The sequence below is a fragment of the Sprattus sprattus genome (genome assembly GCF_963457725.1).
Source record: "Sprattus sprattus genome assembly, chromosome: 17".
Lineage (NCBI taxonomy): Eukaryota > Metazoa > Chordata > Actinopteri > Clupeiformes > Clupeidae > Sprattus > Sprattus sprattus.
Genome location: NC_137915.1, coordinates 17132838 through 17153189, shown reverse-complemented (window position 1 = coordinate 17153189; position 20352 = coordinate 17132838). Strand labels below are relative to the sequence as shown.

At 42.7% G+C, this 20352-nt stretch overlaps 1 protein-coding gene across 1 annotated transcript; it reads right to left on the bottom strand.

The window, feature by feature from the left end:
• Window positions 1–1155: 1155 nt before the first annotated feature.
• pck2 (phosphoenolpyruvate carboxykinase 2 (mitochondrial)) lies at window positions 1156–8808 on the bottom strand (the record flags this gene model as incomplete). The annotated part of the gene is made up of 8 exons (XM_080855470.1): window positions 8691–8808; window positions 8176–8382; window positions 6479–6666; window positions 4686–4848; window positions 3882–4097; window positions 2963–3100; window positions 1909–2004; window positions 1156–1625 (listed from the first exon to the last, which is right to left on the bottom strand). The coding sequence occupies exons 1-8, from the start codon at window positions 8746–8748 to the stop codon at window positions 1156–1158; spliced, it is 1536 nt and encodes a 511-aa protein (XP_080711596.1). The 5' UTR covers window positions 8749–8808.
• Window positions 8809–20352: the final 11544 nt, after the last annotated feature.

Genomic DNA, 20352 nt, shown 5'->3' with positions numbered 1-20352 from the left:
CATTTGAAATAGCTTTGGTTTAAAATAGTTTTTATTTCTTGATTTAAACAATTCAAACTCAACTAAAAATAATTTCATTGCGTGTGTTTTAATAAAATGACAGATTTTTTCCCTGAGCCTTCAAAATGTGTTTACTATGCTTGCTGGCACGCAAGCGGATAAGGACAGACAGTCTAACAGCCCATAACCTTCAGCTAAACCCTTTAGTACAAACTCATTACTGTACCAAAGCGAAAAAGACCCACTTCACAGGCACTCGGGTTATGACCTATCTAAGGATTTCTCACGATAACAACATTTAACTTTAGATTCAAATTCACTGATAAAAAGTGAGAACAACACTTAAGACTGAGTAGGTAGGTCCGTGAAATAACGCACCTTTCAAACAGTGAGTTGTAAACACCTGATGTCTTTGCTAAGCTATTGCAGGGTGTCCGTAAGGCACTGCTTGGTAGCATTGGCTCTGCTTGAGGATGCCCACCCTTATGCCCTGAGGACGTGCTAGTGCTTCTACGGTCAGGAGGACGGGGAGTACGAGGTTGCTGGTGCTCACATTACAAGTGATCTTGTGGTATTTTTCATTTTTTTTGCTTTTTGAAATGCCACTAATGTCACGTCATGCACATGCACCCTTCATATTTCCCCCGTCACGGAATGTCATATTCACAGCGTCACACAAGTTCCTCCTCACCCCCACCACCACCCCAATCTCCCCCAACTGTGCAGTAGCTCTATCATTTCCCGTAGTGTCTGTTGTCTTGCCGGTAGGCTGAGTGTCCATATATTGTTTTTTCTTTTCTGAGTGCCAGCTTCTTTTTTCAATTTCTCCCAATGAGGAGAGAGTATGCAGCCACCTGGAGAAGAAGCGCTGCACCCTGCGCTCGCCTTTCTTGTGCGGCTGCCTCGGTTTAAAATCTCAGAAAGGCGCTGGTGTCATAACTGTTGTGGCCCACCTGTGGTTTTTAAAAACACTATATGGACCACACACCCCAGCCCAACACCCCCCACCCCCCACCCCCCACCCTTGTCTCTCTCAGCATCACAATCACTGAAAGATCTGTTTTACAATCTCATCTCTCCTTCTGCCTCATCTCTATTTATCTAACTAACTATCGCTCAATCGATCTCTCCATCCATCCATCCCTCTGTCTTTGCTTAATTCCTCACCCTCTCCTCCAGTGCTTTGAGCTCCTCTCCCACCTGCGAGGGCAGGTCGGCCCCCACCTGCTGGGTGAAGTACGCCTGCAGCTCGTGCACCTCCTTCTGCCAGAAGGGCTTGGGTATGTCGAACAGCGCCCCCATATCCACCTTCTCCCCCAGCCCCTCCAGGCTGATGGCGCCGTCCTGGGGCACCCAGCCCACGATGCTCTTCTTGGCGGCCTCGTCGTCACTCTGCCGGCTGCAGCGGCGGAAGATCCACTCAAGCACGCGGGCGTTCTCACCGAAGCCGGGCCAAAGGAAGGCGCCGCTGGCCTGGTCCTTGCGGAACCAGTTGACGTGGAAGATCTTCGGCAGCTGTGTGGGCGCCTTGCGGGTCTCCATGCTGAGCCAGTGGGCCAGGTAGTCACCAAAGTTGTAGCCGAAGAAGGGGCGCATGGCGAAGGGGTCGTTCATGATGACCTTTCCTATGGGACAGGAGACAAATATGATAGTTTGCAAGTTGTAATTCATTTCAGTATATTATTATTAATCTTGTGTAGGAACACTAACAAAGAGCACTGGCATATTGTGTGGGCATAAAGAAGTATTTTACATATACACTTACGCATGTATAGCTCATAGAGGGCTATCTGTAGAGCAAATATCATGCTTATGTACTTTACAAGTAGATGACTGTATACCACAGTTCCAGCACATTCTACCACATTCTTAGAGCGTCGTCCATGACGATGAGTAGTGCACACAAACCTTTGTGTTCTGCTGCTGCTGTAGACTCGGACCTCATAGCTGCTCCTACAAACACTCCGTGACGCCAGTTGAAAGACTCATAGACCAGGGGCACACCTATGGAGGGAGAGAGGGGGCAGTGCCAACACAATGCTCAGTCATCTTTTATGAAAGGAAGGAATATGTGTGGGTTTGTGTTTTTGTGGATGTGTGTTTGTGTGTGTATGTGTGTGTGTTTGTGTGTGAATGTGGGTGCAAGTGTGTGTGTTTGTGTTTTTGTGGGTGCAAGTGTGTGTGTTTGTGTGTGAATGTGTGTGTGGGTGTGTGTTTGTGTGTGAATGTGTGTGTGTGAATGTGTGTGTGTGATTGTGTCTTTATGTTGTGTGTATGTGTGTGTGTTTGTGTTTGTGTGAATGTGGGTGCATGTGTGTGTGTGTTTGTGTGTGTTTGTGGGTGCATGTGCGTGTGTGTCAGTGTGTGTGTGTGGACATTCGTGCGGGAGTGTTGAAAGGGATATGATGAAGGACAGGCCGTGCTAAACACCAGTTCAGGGGACATAATAACAAACAGGAAGTACAATTTCTCCATCATCTACTGTCCTCCATCTACTTCAGATTCTATTTCACAACAAAGTCACTTAGTAACAACAAAGCTGTTCTATTTAAAACCAAAAAAACTCCACATTCAGTATAAGGGTGTAGCCCCTTCTTGCTGTATTTGAACTTCATTATCACGCATCTATGTCTTGGCTAGTGTCAGTGTACAGATTTTAAATGTTTTCTACTCTATGTAGCAGGTTGGGTATGCTGGCCACCCCTGACCTGAAAATCCTCTGCCCATTCTTGCTCTAAGTACATGAATTCTGTCAGTATAAAAATTATGTTCTAGGAAGACTGAATCAGCTGTGTTCAGCTAAGCAATGGTGCTATGGTACATTCAGTAGAGACAGATGAAAAATATATAAGGCAGTAACCTGAAGCCTGAAAACAATTTAGTCACATGCCTTCCTACCTGCTACCCCCCTTCTCAGATTTTTTTTTTTTAGTTCACCCCTTCCCCATCCCAAAATGCCCACCTTCTGGTCTGCGGCCCCCAAAGATGATGGCATCAATAGGCACACCCTCGTCGCTCTCCCACAGGGGGTCAACGATGGGGCACTGGCCGGCAGGGGCACAGAACCGGGAGTTGGGGTGGGCGCATGGAGTGGAGTCTCCTGTGGACGCGCGAGAGAAGAGGAAGAGGAAGACAGGGAGAGAAACACTGACGTTAAACATGGTTGACACATTTTTTAAATAAGAAGTGAGACATAAGATGTGAGAGTGTCGGCAGCAGGGGATAACAGATTAAGGGTGTAAAGTACAAGTTCCTGTGTCAAAGACAGCCTGGTAATTTAAACATATGGTTGGATCAGGCAACTAGACGACAGATGTCTATCATGTCACATTTATTTCTCAGACCTCACTGTCAGTACAATTACATTCAGTTCTGACAGTATAATGTGTCTTTGCAACAACTGACTCCATTAAAAGGTTTTGTAAGAAATAATGAAATCAACTATCTGCATTTAAACGATCTGGAAACCCCCCCTGTGTGCTTCTTCTTCACTGAACAGAGAGCAGTTCTAAATTCATCACATCTTCCCTGATGATGCAACAATGAAAAGTCACAGCATGAGCTCTGAGGGAAATGACTGCGCAACATAAAAGTCCATTCTGTGTCACTTTTGCAAAAGCTGGCTTTTTCCTGTGGACACACAGACTACGGGATATTCTAGCCATGCCAGTGTCACAATACAGATGAATGTTACATACATTACACCAGATTTGTATAGTTTTGATCACGATTGGATTATGTATGTATTTATGTGAAAACACAGTGAACTGTGACTCAGATTGTTCCATATTGAATTTCTGCTGTTGCTCGGTAGATGACGTATATCATAGCATAGGACGGTATCCCCTGGAACACCGATCACTGGTAATCTGAAGGCTTACCGATCTTCCAGGACTTCCCGTGCCAGTCGGTGATGCCGACCCCAGCGGCCGGGGCGTCCAGGCCTTCCCACCAGACGCCTCCGTCGCTGGTTTCCCCCACGTTGGTGAAGACAGTGTTTTTGCCGATAGTTGCCATGGCGTGCGGGTTAGTCTTCATGGAGGTGCCCGGAGCCACTCCGAAGAAACCATTCTCTGGGTTAATGGCTCTGAGTTTTCCTGAGAGAGAGAGAGAGAGAGAGAGAGAGAGAGAGAGAGAGATGTTATATGTTTCTATACCACATTGTTACCATCGATAAATTATTGTTTGTTTTGTATTTATTTATTTTATTGTGCTTGTACATTTTATGTAAACATGCTTTGGCAACGTTGTATTGTTTGCAGTCATGCCCAAAAAGTTTTTTGAATTTCAATTGAAAGAGAGAGAGAGAGGGGGAGGGAGAGAGAGGGGGGGGGGAGAGAGAGGGGAAGTGAGAGAGGCATAGGGGGAGACAGAGAAATGATCAGAGGAAGTATTTAGGGTGTGTGATCATCTCCATTTTGGTGAAGTGTTACCCCCCCAAAAGAAAACAAAAAAGGAGTAAAAAAAATTGTTTCTGAGAACTTAATATTTACTGGATACTCAGTACGTTTCAGTACATTGTTTGCATTAATTGTAAAAAATTAACTTACTAGAAAGCAGACAGCTGCTATGAAAGCTGGACAATGCTCTCTTTGTACTGTCAGTGGGCTGGCCACAGCAATTCATAGTTCAAAGGTCAGAGTTCCAAAGGGGGACGTTTATATCCCTCTTCCCGTTTTGCTCACCCTGGCTGTCGAACTTCATCCAGGCGATGTCGTCCCCCACACACTCCACAGTCCACCCCGGCAGTGCAGGCTTCATCATGGCCAGGTTGGTCTTCCCACAGGCGCTGGGGAACGCCGCCGCCACGTAGCGCTTCACTCCCTGAGGGTTGGTGATGCCCAGGATCTACAGAGAGAAGAGAGGCCCATGAGATCCTAACCAAAGTCCAAGAAGGTCCTGGAGCTCTAGCATGCTTTTATTTGATTACTATTATCAACCTTCTCAAGCTCATCAAGAAGGAGACATGCCTGAACAGAAATTCTCTTTCCGCCTACTGTTTTTTCTTAGGGATGAGCAAATGAAACCTAAACATGGCCACTTAAACGTAACAATATTTTTCCCGTAGAGCATTTGAATATACATCACAAAGCTGAACATCTTTGATTCTTTATAGAAGCCAGTTTTAGGAGAAGAAAGCTGAAATCAGTCAAGCTCTTTGTTTCCCGGGTAACCATGATTGCTATGTTGACTGCACAGAAGCCTTAATGTCTATGTTCATTTTGCACACAATACAATCAATGGTTTGGACTGTGATGTGCCATTTTGGCTTTAGTTTTTTCCCGTGCTGCCTGGCAAGCTCAGTTGCACTAGCATAAATTGACACAAATTGGATCCTTTCGGACTGCAGTAAATTCAACTTCTGCTCAGCTGGTACGTTTCCAAGAGGTGAGCAGAGGTCATATGGTTTCATCTATGCTGTTTCTGAATCTGTTTCTCAAGATCAGTATTATCAGACACACTGGCACACTGCAAAACAGGTTATAAAACTCTGCTTCCATGCAACGTGAAGTATATGACGAAGACAGAAATGAGCTTCCTGTGATCAGTAATCTCACAGGGTGAAGTCTATAAATAAATAAATTATTATCAAAGTTACAATACCCATAATAGTCATGATGGCTGTGCTCAGCATTAAAAGGTCCAATGTGCAAAGTCTTTGCAGACTCTTAGAGATATCATACCACTGATCTAATTATCAGAACAAGTTTATAAACCCATATGAGCAAAAGGCATGAAAAACCACGCAGAGAATGTGAGACTGCCTAGGTCTCAGTCAAGAAAGCAAAGCATAAATGGACTATATGGATACAAAGACATGGGGATTCCTTTAAGGATACTGTATTCAATTCCTTTAGAGGTTTTTCCTTCCAAGAGATGTAATTCCTTTGACCTTAATGAGTGTCATCATTGATCTTGCTCAAAAAAAAAAATCTGCAGAAACAAAGCAGGCTCTCCCTCTAGTGTTCAATGTCAATACTGCATTCTAACTGGCATGTTGTCATCAAGTCAATCTTTGTTTATGGCAATGCATAAGGCAACGTGTGTGTGTGTGTGTGTACTCACCAGTGTATGTTCAGCAAATGAGCCCTTATCTTTGATGGTGTCAGAGACAATGTAGAGAGCAAAGTGTATGTGTGAGTGTAAACGTGTATGTCTGTGCGGCGTGTCTGTGCGTACGTGTCTGTACGTGCATGATGTGTATGTGTGTGTGTGTGTGTGTGTGTGAGTGAGTGTGAGTGTGAGTGTGAGTGTGTGCCTGTGAGTGAGAGTTTGTGAGTGCATCTATGTGCAGGTGTGTGTTTTTGTGTGTTTAAGTGTTTGTCTGTGAGTGTGTGTTTTCTGCATGCACGTGTTCTCACCAGCATGTGCTCAGCCAACCAGCCCTAGTCATTGGTCTTTGGCAATGTGTGAGGAAAAGTAATAGTGTGTGTGTGTGTGTGTGTGTGTGTGTTTGTGTGTGTTTGTGTGTTCTCACCAGCATGTGCTCGGCGAGCCAGCCCTCATCTTTGGCAATGCGTGAGGCGATGCGGAGGGCGAAGCACTTCTTCCCCAGCAGTGAGTTTCCTCCATAGCCGCTGCCAAAGGACAAGATCTGCCTGGAGTCAGGAAGGTGGGAGATGAGCACCTTCTCTGGGTTACAGGGCCAGCTGTTCACCAGGGGAGCTGAGAGAGAGAGAGAGAGAGAGCGAGAGAGAGAGAGAGAGAGAGAAAGAAGGAAACAGATAGAAGTATATTTTTACTATGAAATGAATGAATGGAATGAAATGAGCCCTAGTGACTAGTACTATAGCTTCATGTAATGAAAACACTGTATTCAAATGAATCATGCTACCTACATTTCCCTGCAATCATTGCCTGCTGTGATTATATTAAATGTAGACCTCATTGTGACTCATTGTGTACATTGCTGAGTTCTGTCTCGCATTACATAGAGATCATGCTGCTCAGTTTTGTCCAACAGAGTAAGCAGAGAGCAAATATCTTTCACGAATCGTCTACCTCCACCTTTTTCTCCACCAAACGCGCAGCTAGAGTGAGTGTCTGGGATCAAGTCTGCTATTGGGGAGCGCTTGATATCAAGCGGCACAGCAGGGTTATCTTGGGGATCAAACCAACAGTGTGCGCCCTCTGCTCAAACACACCTGACTGTTCCCTTATAGAGCCCATAGTGAAGCTAGCCCATTTCTGTTGACATGGCCCTCCATCTCTCGTTCCCAGGTCTCACTTGTCCTGCTGGACAGTGTAGTCAATTTTTAAATGTCTTCACTTCGGTCTGTCATTGAGTTTTCCCAGCTTCGAAACAATCACTCATTCATCAATAATCTCCACATTCATCACATGCCCACACATCTCATGAAGTAAAAAATCCCACCATTCCATATTATTATTCGCCATAGCAAGTTCAGCTCTCGGTGCCCCTCCTTTTCTGATGCCACAATAGGCCCAGTAATTAAAGGTACGCAGTCAACACCTGAGCCTACTCATCACAGCTGATGGTCTCGCCACCTGCCTACAATGCTTCGCTACGGATTCATACCCTACCCACACTGACCTCACACTTTAATGGAGATAAGTTCCAAACACTGGTAATGACTTAAGAATATAATAATCAAGTGCCTTGTATTATTAATGACCTTATATAAATAATGTATCTATGTAAGTTGGAACATGGCTTTTCTGTGTTCCTGTGTATACATGTAAATTAGATCATTAGGCGCCACTTTGTCTGCATATGTGCAACAACATGTTTGGGTGAGCTAATTGGTGACAGGGTCGAAATGTGCTCTTGACCATGGAAAGAACAGACAACCTTGCAAGACAAGAAGCTCAGTCGAGGACTTGACTGAAATGTTAAACATTTATGGCGCCAGCATTAGATAAATATTAAGTATATAAACCCTATGCGATGTTAGTGAAATTGCTTCACCATCAGCCTTGTGCTGGGAGTGAGCCTGATTGCAATTGTAATTGTTGTGTGTCTAATAAATATACTTATATGCAGCACCGGAGTCCTGAGGTAACTAGGGTGACTTTTCGCCTATCAACCTCTTATCCATGCGATCTCCAATGCAATGTAAGACAATTGTAACAATAACATCTCCCAACCCACTAACAGACAAACCCCACCTTATTCACTCAGAGACACAAATCAAACCATACTGACGGCGGTACCTTTGAGAGGGAGGGGTCTGCCCAGTGAGTGTTGGCACCGTACAAACTCTGCCCCCTCTGCCAGCTTGTCCATGACGGGCGTGCCCATGCGGGTCATGACGCCCATGCTAGCCACCACATACGGGGAGTCTGTGACCTGCACACCAAACTTGGCCAGGGGGGAGCTCACTGGACCCATGCTGAAGGGGATCACGTACATGGTCCTGCCTACACGCAGAGGGAAACAAAATGGAGAGAGGCTGAACCCAAAGCAGACAAGTGACAAATCAAATTTAACCTTAAATTTAAAATATTACGGCTATATTTAAAACTGATAAAAACAGAAATGATTCTTTGCTCTTTTTTATCTTTGTGAGGCTTGTGTGTGTAAGTGTTTGAGAATGTGTACGTGACTGTGTGTGTGTATGTGTATGTTAGTGTACAAGTCTGAATGTAGTGTGCATGCGTTTGTGTGATCGTGTGTGTATGTGTTTGTGTGTGTTTTTTGTAAATGTGAGTGTTTTCTTCACACTCACCTGCCATGCAGCCAGGGAAGCGGTCCTGTCTGGCTGTCTGGAAGTCGCTCTCACTCATCCAACTGCCCAGCTGGCTTTTGACACCGCCGGTGGGGATGGGAATAGTGTCGCGCTCATTCTTAGTCACGATCACCGTCTTACTCTCCACACGAGCCACATCTCGGGGATCTGTGCGTGCCAGCCAGCTACACACACACACACACACACACACATACAAACAAATTAAAGATTCAATCTCTGTGAGTCAAAGTGAATTAAAAGCTACACCGATAAATATCATGCAATAGCACATCCGTTTATAATGAACAGTGTTTATGAAATGACTACTACAGTGTCAAATTAGCCTGGATAACAGACCGAACCCCGCCCACAACACTTGAGGTCTGGAAGTTCGGTCTGGCACTGCTCCGTTGGGGAGAAATTATCAGATCTCAGAAAACTGATCTAACCAATGAAATTGTCAGGGTGGGCTTTATACGATGATGGAAAGATGATCAACCAACGCTTGAGTTGAATTAACGGTAGATTCGAAATCGTACCAAGATGGCGGCATCCCGGTAGCCTGTTAGTGGGAAATATTTTATGTGAATTAAGCTATCTACACGACTTTTTTATGTCTACATTGACTCGGTTAGTTGTGTATGTGCTACACGAATGTTGCAGAGTATTGTAGGTCTTAACTGAAGCTCTAGACCATTACTTTTAGGTTACTGCTAACGCTTAGACCAAAAATCTATTGCAACACATAGTAGCTAGCTAGCCTCCCTGCTAATAAGTATAACGTGAGCGTGCATATCTCACAGATATTGACAGCGCATTCATTTTAAAAGATGAACAGAGAAACGCGATCAAAGCATTTGTCGATCGAAAAGATGTTTTTGCCGTCCTTTCTACGGGATCCGGTAAAAGTTTAATGTATCAGATGGTCACACTATGTTGCTCTGATTGGTTCTAGGTATCCAATTGAGTGAAGAGGCACACAGCTCAATGGAGCAGTATCAGACTCATATTCTGACTAGAATTATGAGTTTGACATTGTCAGGCTAGTGTCAAATACTATTAGATCTAGTCTAAAAACATGAAAGAAAGGCAGAGAACTCAAGCAAGACTGCCTGAGTGAAAACTGTAGAGGGACTAGATGAGTTGGCAAAAAAACTGTAGGAACCTACCCAAAGAAAATAAGAAAACATCATGTCTTCAATATAAAAATATGGTTATCGGCCACCTAGAATGTGTAGCTGACAAGGAACACCCCCTTGTGATAAAACATGTGTCAGGTCAGTACTCACCAGTTCTCATATTTCGGCAGCTTCTTGACCATGCCCTCTTTTTCCAGTCCTGCGTAGATGTCCTGAAGCTCCTGGGTCGACCCCGTTACCACGTGAACATTGGAGGGCTTGCATTCGTCCACCGCCCCCTTCACAAACTCGGCCACGGCAGGGGGGAGGGAAGGAACGGAGGCTAGGGAACGCACTCCCACAGACGTCCCCGATCTGACAAAATAAATAAATACAATGTCACACTCTACTTTAAAGGCACCCAGTGCAACTTTCGAGGCTTAAAAATAAACATTCAATTTCTAGTCTTTTTTAAACGTAGTAAGTTTCAGTAACTCCATACCATTCCATATCGACATTCAAGGAGCAAAGATGAGACGTCGTTGTGTGGTGAGAACTGATAGAAAATGGATAACAACAACAATCGCCGCCATTTTCTTTATTTTTTGTAACCTACAATAAATACAGCAGGCTTCCAGTCAATGGAAAAATGGCCTCTCCCCCCCGGCGATTGTTGTTGTTTACGATTTTCTATCAGTTCTCACCACACAATGACGTCTCATCTTTGCTCCTTGAATGACGATATGTAATGGACTTACTACGTGTAAAAAAGACTAGAAATTGAATGTTTATTTTTCATTGAATGTTTACATAAAGTTGCACTGGGTGCCTTTAAAAAGACTTTCATGCAATATTTGTATGTACGTTGAGTTATTACATGTTTTACTAGATAGCATAAGAGAGCAAACATATCTATCCAGAAATCTCGGTGTGTCTGTCAGTCTAGGGCGTATCTCCCTGACGTTAGTTACGTTAGATATGAGATTTCGCATGTAGCTTACGCATGTCATGAACCTGTGCATCCTTGATTTTGAAGATTTCTGAATTCATAGTTCGCGAGATTTTTGTATTTTATCGTTTGCCGTAGGCACTATGGGTTATCGTTTGCCGTAGGCACTATGGGTAGTGAGGCACTATGGGTAGTGTAGTAATTCAGAGAAAGAGGGGCAGACCCACGCGACGTGAATGATGTCATAGTCATAGAACAGCCTGGCATGTAACCAAGTCTCATTACCATGTTAAGTAGTATATTGTAGTTTGATGTATTTGTATAAGAGTTTGCTTTCTATTCAACGTTGCTGGTTAGACTAGACCAGTGACCATGCGTTCATGCATCTACTGATGCAAAGAGAGAGGTTTTCCGATGTATTAGTGTCCCAATCTGTTGTAATTCGTGTGTACTTTGTTTTCTCATTATTGCAATATTATAAACCTCAGTCTGCATTTACACTGGCTGGGAGAGGCTGTCATTCCGAAGGTACTGTGTGTGATCGCCTTTGCTCTGTGTTCATTAAACCGGTCAGTGTGTATGAATAAACGGCTGGGTGCCAATCAAAATCACAACAAAAGAGTGGAGTACTACACCGCTACAAATGGTAGCTTATATTGATAAGCATCGGAGGCTTTCAGATTGTCCATTGCTTTCCCATCTGTTGCTATGGAGTCCACGAAATACGCGAAAATCTCGCTGTAAGTTATGTTGGGCCATGTCGTCATGTTATCCTCCCAGTTCTGCACTGAACAACAGCTACACCTACGTCTGCTAACACTACAGAATGCATAATTCCTACGGGCACTGCACTAGTAGTCAGTGAAAAAGGGTGGTTTAAGAATCGGGCAAAAACACTGTGCGAAGGTTTTCATAGATAAGATTCAGATCAGAATCTATATCCACATTTGGGTAAACCTCTTGGATGAAGACCCATTTGCCTCTTTAACATGTGTAGTCTCCAGAATGAGACCTTTCAAGAGAAACAGCCTTTGAGGACAGGTGTTACCGAGACAATGACCTGAAACTCCTCACCCTGAGAAGCTTGCTCTGTCCTAACTTCATGCCCTAAAGGAACCAGTTCTGCCTCTTTGACTCACTCACCTTTAGAACAGGAATTTAGTATATACAGTAGTTGGGCTTTTAAAAATATATATTGTTAGTTATTTAGAGTTATGCATTGTTCAAACTGTCCACAATATGGTCTGAATTCCTACAGCAGCTGTAAGCGATATCCCGTCTGTTTTGTCCACCATGCTACCACCCTGCCAGGTTAGCAGGACTTGATACAGTCACATGGGTCATCTCTAACACAATCAATCACTGCATTCAGGAAGGCGTTTGGAAAACTGGTTGGGTCTGTATTGGTATGTTTGTTCTGTTCTACAGCCAATGGTTATTTCCAAAAGAACTAAAATTCCTGCTTCACTGAGTTGGGTTGTGACAAATGTGTGACCAGGGCTAAATCTGAGCATGAAGATGTTCATTATATCGTTGAAAAACAAAGCTTAACTCCACACTGGTGCCAGCGGTGGTCCTGTATTTGGTATGTGGCCAAGAACAATTCTTGCATCACCTCTTGGATCACAAACAATGTAACCGTGAGCCGATATTGCTCAACCAACATTCAACCACACACCCCACAGCTACAGAACTCAGATTCACCTTCTAATGATTAGGGCCCATTTCTTTTACTTTCTTTTTAATGAACTGAGGCGAGAGGCATGAAAAGACAAAGGAGTGAAAACCTTCTCTCTTTCCTCTGAGTACTAGAAAAAAGAGGGTCAAAGTTCACATTAGAATAGTGGCCAGTCCTTTTTGTTTGGGTGCTGAACAATCGGCACAGAGCTTTAAAACTGGGCCATAAAATAGCCACTGACTCTTACCTATACAGCCCAGCACAGCATAACTGGATAAGTGGTCAGTCATTTCACGAGACAGAGGGTGTCTTCAATTTCACAAAGCGTGACTCCCATCTACAGTAGCTTGTGAATAAAATTAGGGAGATATTTGAAAGGGGGTGGTGAAAGAGGTTTTCTTTTTAACTCTTCTAATGGGTGTGGCGTCTCACTGTTTTAATCTCTGACCTTTAACCCACTCTCTTTCACCATCCTCCTATCCCATCATTCCTCTCTCACCCATCCCCCATCTCCTCACCATCAACCCAGTTCTCTTTGGAACCTTTTGACCAGTGAGTTCTGAGCATAGATTTGTTAGTCTGTAAAATAATCCTGTGCCCTGAAGAAGGTTTTTTATTTCCACATGCCACTGTAGTATTATCTAGATTCTAGAACATCAGCCCATAGATAAATGTTAAATAGATACACATAGACGTAACACTCTATTTCGTTGTAACATTATAGAGAGAACCCTCAGCCAATGACATTCTAATTGAACAGAAGTGATCCTAATCCGCAAGGACCATCCCCAGCTAATAAGACTGATGAGAACATACTCCAACGAGTTAAGAAACCCTCTGTGATCCAATAAACTCAGCCAAAAAATGGTCAGCCATAAGGGGTTTGTTTTTAGCTTGCCCATGCATACTCAAATTTCAGGAGATCTGTATGTATAGCCATGTTTGCAGTTCCCTAGTTGCTATATGGGAGCTTGGGGAACAGTATGGCAGTAGAGTTATTAACTGTTGCAGACAGAAACACAGAGCATGAGAGCAGAGATAAGTCTGTCAATGTATCAACCATTAGACCCCATGATCTCTCTCTCTCCCTCTCATTTTCAGTGGAGTTCTGATCCATCCTATTTCTCTTCAGCGGCCAAACACACCTCCAGATGGGCTGGCCAATCGCCTGGTATGATGCACAAGCACACCCACTTGTACCAAAGCTCTACAAGTTCACAGTCTCTGTGGGCATACCGCACAGACCTATGTGCAACACTTAAACGCACTTAGGCCTTAACAAGGCCTTCACAAATCATGTGTGCACTGCAGTTTAACCAATGGGGGTGGTGGACATTATCATCTCCTAACCAACAAGAATGCACAAAACCACAACGACACACAAACATAAAAACAAACACACACATATACAGATCGAATGTGCAAAAAACAATGTCTATTTCCTGCCTATCGTGTTCTGTTATTGGCACATATCTTACGTTTCTGTACTACAAACTGTATTCTGATTTCTGGTCTGTTTTCAGTACTTCTCTGCACATTATAGACTTTTCTGAGCTTCTTTTTTGAGTGGTTGTGTGGAATTCAGCAGAGTACATAATAAAATGTGTCCTCATTCCCTATTGAGATCTTCTCATGTAAGTATTTAAACACATTTCAGCAAATCAAGTCCTCCCAAACACATGTACACAATACACCATACACCACATACAACACACACACAGCAGATACACAGCAGACACACTAGCAGCACACAGACTGTTAGACATCCTCCCCCCCCACCCCCAACCACACACACACACACACACACACACACACACACACACACACACACACACACACACACACACACACACACACACACACACACACACACACACAGGACACAGAGAAGAGTTTATCTCAATCTTTCCAGACTTTTCCTGATGCTAAAAACGGGCACAATGCCTTGACTTTGCTTGTTTCCACCCAAAGCACTGTGTTTCTATAAAACTTGACAAGGAAATATCTGAGAAGACTTAATTTCTTGTATTAAATGAGTCACCCGGACACTCAGACTTCTCAGCTACTGACATCTCCTACGGTTGAGAGATTGTGTGACTTCTTTCCAGCAAGTCAAAGTTTGTGCGTGCTTGGTTAAACTATCACATACCACAGTCAGGAAAAAGGACACAGTTGTGACAATGTTGTATTTTCTCTTTTGAGTTACCACAAGGTATCAGGTAGCGTTAATGTGCATTACAGCACAGTATTCATATCCTTGTTCCTTGCAGTGCATCTGTCTTTTACAAAACCCAACGTTATGCCAGAGTTTATGGAATATATGGGAAACTAACCCCGATTCCACTATTGGTTTCCAGGTTTTCCACCCTCTTCGATGCAACCAATTACTAGATCAATGTCAACCCTGAGGAGTTAAGCATTCAGTCATTACAGCTATACACCAATGTAGGCACTGAACAAACCGGATTGGTTACCCCAAACCAATCTGAATTTGTGGGGGCAAAAAATGTCTAACCCACATGGGGTGATAACGCATGTGACATTAACCTGTTCCATGTCAGGCTATACAACGTGTGCCACAGTTTGCCACGACATGTCATTAGAAAAGTAAACTGAGAGAAGGATGTTGAACTAGGCAATATGCCAAGGGCAATCTCTAAAGTAAAATAGCGTCAATGTACAAGGCTTCAGACTCTCGGTTACCATTCAGGTTTGCAGAATTGAACATCATATTTCCTTCAGTAACTTGTCTGAGCTTTGCTCTGTAGTAACCTAGTCCCTGTGAACATGCAGGCACTGTAAACCTCTCACACGAATATCTCACAAGTTCACATCCTTTACATTTCTGCGCCAACGTGGATACGCCATTTACATTGCGTAAAATGTAATGCATGCTCTGGCTGTACATCTCGTTCTTCAGCTTACAATCCGGAAAAGACCAAGGAGAAGTTGTGTATTAGTCCTTACACATTTTTATTTTGATACATACCTTCTCAGTACTCCAAGCATAAGGCGCGACATCCTCGATGATGCGGTAGTAAACAAGATACTAAAACTCCAAAAGTATTCAGTGGTTATATAAAAAAACAGATGCTGGTGTAACAAATGGAGTGCGTCTTCCAGGGCCAATCACCTCTCACATCTGATTGGTCTTGTGGACAGAGCTCCTGCACCGAGGTAACTGAGGTAGTGAGAACCTTGCTCTTTTGTATAAGCAGCACGTGTAACTTATCTACTTTACACACACCCTATTTCATAGCTTAATATCTGGACAGCAACAAGCGACTTTCCTCTTCCGTCAGCGCAAATTGCGATTCCAAACTTGTAGCTCCAACAGCTATCTCTACATATAGCCTACTTCAAACACATTTCCCTATTCGTTCATTTTACAGAGGTATTATATAGTTCGGAGTTTGGTGGATTGTTGTGTGAGGTTATATCCAGTATAGACAACCGTAGCAACATCCGTGTGTGCTCAACAGGTCTCCAGACTAGACTAAACAAAAAACTGAGACGACCGCACAGTTGGCTAATAAGTAGCTAAGATAGCCCTCGAAAACACAAATAATACCTTATGCACTCGAATCTCTAAATGTTATTTTTTCGGTGGTTCTTCCAGAGAACTTCGGTGGTTCTTACACCACATATTCTAAAACCTTTCGTCCTACTGGTATAACAACACCGGCTTGCCACCGGCTGATGCAAAGTCCTGTTCCTTTATTCACAGAAGAGTACTTTGTATCACTGCGGTTGCATTTACTACAAATGCAGCTGATGGTCTTATAGGTGAAAGCAATAAGGTCTTGAAAAATCCAAGATGGGGGGTTTGAAGATTAGGATGTCGTCCCTGTATGACGAAGCAGTGCCAAATCAGCAGATGTTGCCGTGAAAAGTCAGAGGTTTGGTCAGGAAACGAGGAAACACTACTCAAACCAGTGACGTTATAACCATGGGGGTTATCCTCAGTGCTGCAGAGCCGAATTTCTTATTGCTGTATACTTAAGTATAAATTAAGCGATGAAATATCTAACTTAGTTCATTTTTCACAATCTTTACGTTTCCTTTTTTTTATCTTGCCCAAATAACAACCACACACCTAGTAACAGTTGGAAATTCGGCACTCTAACCACAACAGCAAAAACCTATAGTTTATTCGGTTAAACAGCTGGAGTGTTTTATTTTGTAAACTTACTTTTACAAATCTTCACTTAACAAGAAAGTTTATGTGTGTGTTTGTTTGTGTGTGTGTATGTGCGCGCGCGAGACAGAGAGCGAGAGCAAGAGAGAGAGAGCAAGGGTGGGCGAGAGATAAAAGTACAGCACATCCAACAACTGGTTAAACTTCAGCCTGTCAATAACAATAAACCACGGCCTGAAACCATTCGCAACGCAGGCACGTGTTGGAACATACTCTCTCTAAAAAAAAGTCGTTTATGTACAGCTGGATTCCACATCTGAGAAAACTTGAAATACTCAGTTGCCAGTATTATGCAGGTGAACTACTTTTTTCAGTATGGTGAAGCTTTTGTATACTTCCACTTTTTTATGGCGTTCTGTAGAAAAGGCAATAATAGCCCATAGGCTATGTAAAATAGTGCCTAATTTGGGCTGGCATATTAGAGGTGGAAATTAAAAATAATAATATAATATTGATACAGCTACTCTATATCGCGATATTTATTTATATCATATTATGACTTTATTTTGGTACATACGTCTACTCTGATAACATTGCTTCTGAAGTCCACAATATGGCACCAAACCTTATACGTGTCTTTGATGAGATGTCAAAGCAGAAATTGGAAAGGAAGGTTGGAATCAAATGTCTACACACTGGCCACCAGTTTTGAAGGTGTTGAGAATCATGGTTATAATTCAGTGGTGTGGTGAACATAAAGCTGATAGGTGAAAATTCACCCTAGTTACCTCAGGACTCCGGAGCTGCATATAAGTATATTTATTAGATAAACAACAATTGCAATCGGGCTCAATTAAACACATCGCACAAGGTTTATATAGACAGAAGTTTAGCGTTCAGCAGGGATAACCACGTGGTGGATCTCTGACGTCAAAGGCTCCCTATATAGCAAGGATGGCAGTTTTGCACAAGGTCGGAAGAAGCACAGTTTCCTTCTTATCACCTCTGGTCTAAACATGCACTTGAACAAATGCAGACTAAGTGGCACCTAATATTCTAAGTTACACACACGCAGAAACACAGAAAAGCCATGTTCATGTAAGGTAATTAATAATACATTAGGCATTTGGCCTGTGCGCAGAGATTAACGTCTTTTTAGGCTAGGCAGAATGGCCGTGTGCAGAGGTGGGTGTCTTGAAAGGTTAAGCAGAAAGGCCTGTTCCCAGGGATGAGACTTGTTTTCGAAAAACAGGCCTACAGGTGCATGCCGATGGAGACAGGCAAGCATTCATCGAGGGGTCTCGGGATAGGAGATGCAGACAAGTCAAGGACAGGCAAAGCCTCCCAAAAAAATAAACAGGCTCTTTGCCATATTGGCAAGGACACCAACCTGCTGTCACGAGTCACCATTGTCCTAAAATGTTTCTCCACATCAAGTGAAAGAGAGTATTCTGATTGGCTGAGCGTGGATAAGTTTTAGGTGTACAATTGGTTCAATTTGGATACGTTTTAGGCTTTTGATTGGAAAAGCATAGTGACGAAATATGCCCTTTAAAAAGTTAGTGCGCAAGGTTTTGACAGAGCTGCTCAATGGACCACCACTCTGATTGAATGAAATGACTGCAAGATTCAATAAAACTTCAGTTCATCGCATTCGGTCTTCTGACTCTCATTGAAGTATCATCTCTGATATTTGGAGTGGTTGTTTTCGCTACAGCAAAGGCTATACAGTATATTTACCAAAGTTTGATATCCCTTTCATGTGTGTAGATTGTTATACCATTGTAAACTGTCCATACCTATGATTTATTGTTTTTATTGCACATGTTTATTCAACTTCAGATTGCTTTTACGTGTATAATTATAATGTTCTCTGCCGTAATATAGTTTTTTGATTTTGATCCAAGTACGGTTAGAAACTCCACGTGTAGTGTCTCCTGTGTTGTGTTTCAACCTATCACATCTCTTTCATCCTGCAAAACTTTACTTTTGCAAAGCAGCCTTTGCCCCATGGACTTTGCCAGCAGACCAGGGCATCAACATCACAATGTACTCCCCAGAAATACATTATCAAATCAATCAATAACCGATGGTCTACCAAGAACTTCAGGTTGACTTTTGACCTTTCAGCACAAACAACAAGAAATAAAAACACTACAGTGATGAACGTGAAGACCATACTTGTTCATTCATCAAACTTAAGTACACACACATATAAAAAACTGTTTCCATACTCTTCACTGTAAGTTATACAGCATGTGTTATTGAATTGCTCTGAGCAGTGAAAAATGCCTCAGGCCTTTCAAATGAGAAACCAGTATGTCTAGGTCTCATTTCATCATCTTGAATCAGATAAGTTAGATATACAAGATCACTGCCATTACATCTTACTCAAACTCAAGGTACATTTGCCAGAATTGAAATTCCTACCCAGAAAGACATTTAAGGTGAGGAAGAGAGTGGACAATGTCCTCCCTTCAACAAAAAAAAAACAACAAAAGCATTAATGAAGGCTGTTTTGATTGTAATGTCTCAAGTCAAGTCCTTATCCATCATATTTTTCCTAGCCATATCAAAGTATTTGATTGTACTGGTCATTCAAAAGCTTGTCCAACTATATAATATACTTCTACCATCTTATGTCTTCCAAAGTGTTCAAGAAATGTGTTCCCAAAAGTTATGGCTCAGGAATCCTTAGGGATATTTAGTATGCCTAGCCTCTACATTACCAGTCTAGTGTGAGGCTGTGTTGCATGCAGAGATACACAAGTGCAATAAATGTCCTACTTGAGCCCCAGTGCCTGTCTGGCACAAGGACTCCATTCACCTCCAACATTAATTCATGCAAACTCTTAGAACCATGTGAAAGTCTAGCCCACTTTAGTTCACAGTCTGGTAAAAATCAGTGGTGTAGCACTGGTCAAGTAAAGTCACTCATTCTCACATTGAATTTGAGCTAGTCTAGTGTGATAACAAGATGCCACAGCAGTGGGAGGTGCTTTTCTTTTCCACAGCTTTAGTGATTTGATCAGAAACACATAATCATTATGCCAGCGCTTGCAAGGCATTCACACATCATCTATTGATCACCAAAAAATTGCAGGGAAAAAAACAAATCCACTCAGTGTGTTTAGTTTGTCGACAACTTTGATCTGACTAGTTTCTTTGCTCGTCGGGCAGTTTGGGGTTTGTTTACTGTGCCTGACGCCACAGCTCTTTGTGTGTCTGTTTGTTTTTAGGTGGAACTTGAACCCCACATGTGGGTCAAGTTAGGGAAACAGAGGGCCACTGTCAACTGGTTGATTGAAAGTTCAATAATATCCATCAGCAACCATTTAACAGTCTGCAGTAGGTTTAAACAGCTTGCAAAAAACATGGCAGCCCCAACTGAGGAGAAGGTGATTGACCCTGATGGTGGTGATAATGTAATGATCTTCATTGAGATGATTATTTCACCAACGACAGGAAGCTCTTCTACCACCTACCGATGAGGTTGAATATCGCAGTTGAGTGATGGTCGGTGTCGTATGTGGTCGAATCTAATGTCACACCAGAGGTTATCTCTGGTTCAGTTCAGTAGCGTCACCGAAGTTGCTTTTTTGGTGATTTACCGAAATTCGAAATCGACTATATTTTTTATTTTATTATTATTATTATTATTTTTTTTTTTTACATAGCCTATCATAACCATGTTCTAAATAACGACCTCTAGACACAAAACTACAATCACAATTGTGCCTCTTTAATGGTGATTGGAAATAGGAGAGTTGGACATTCAG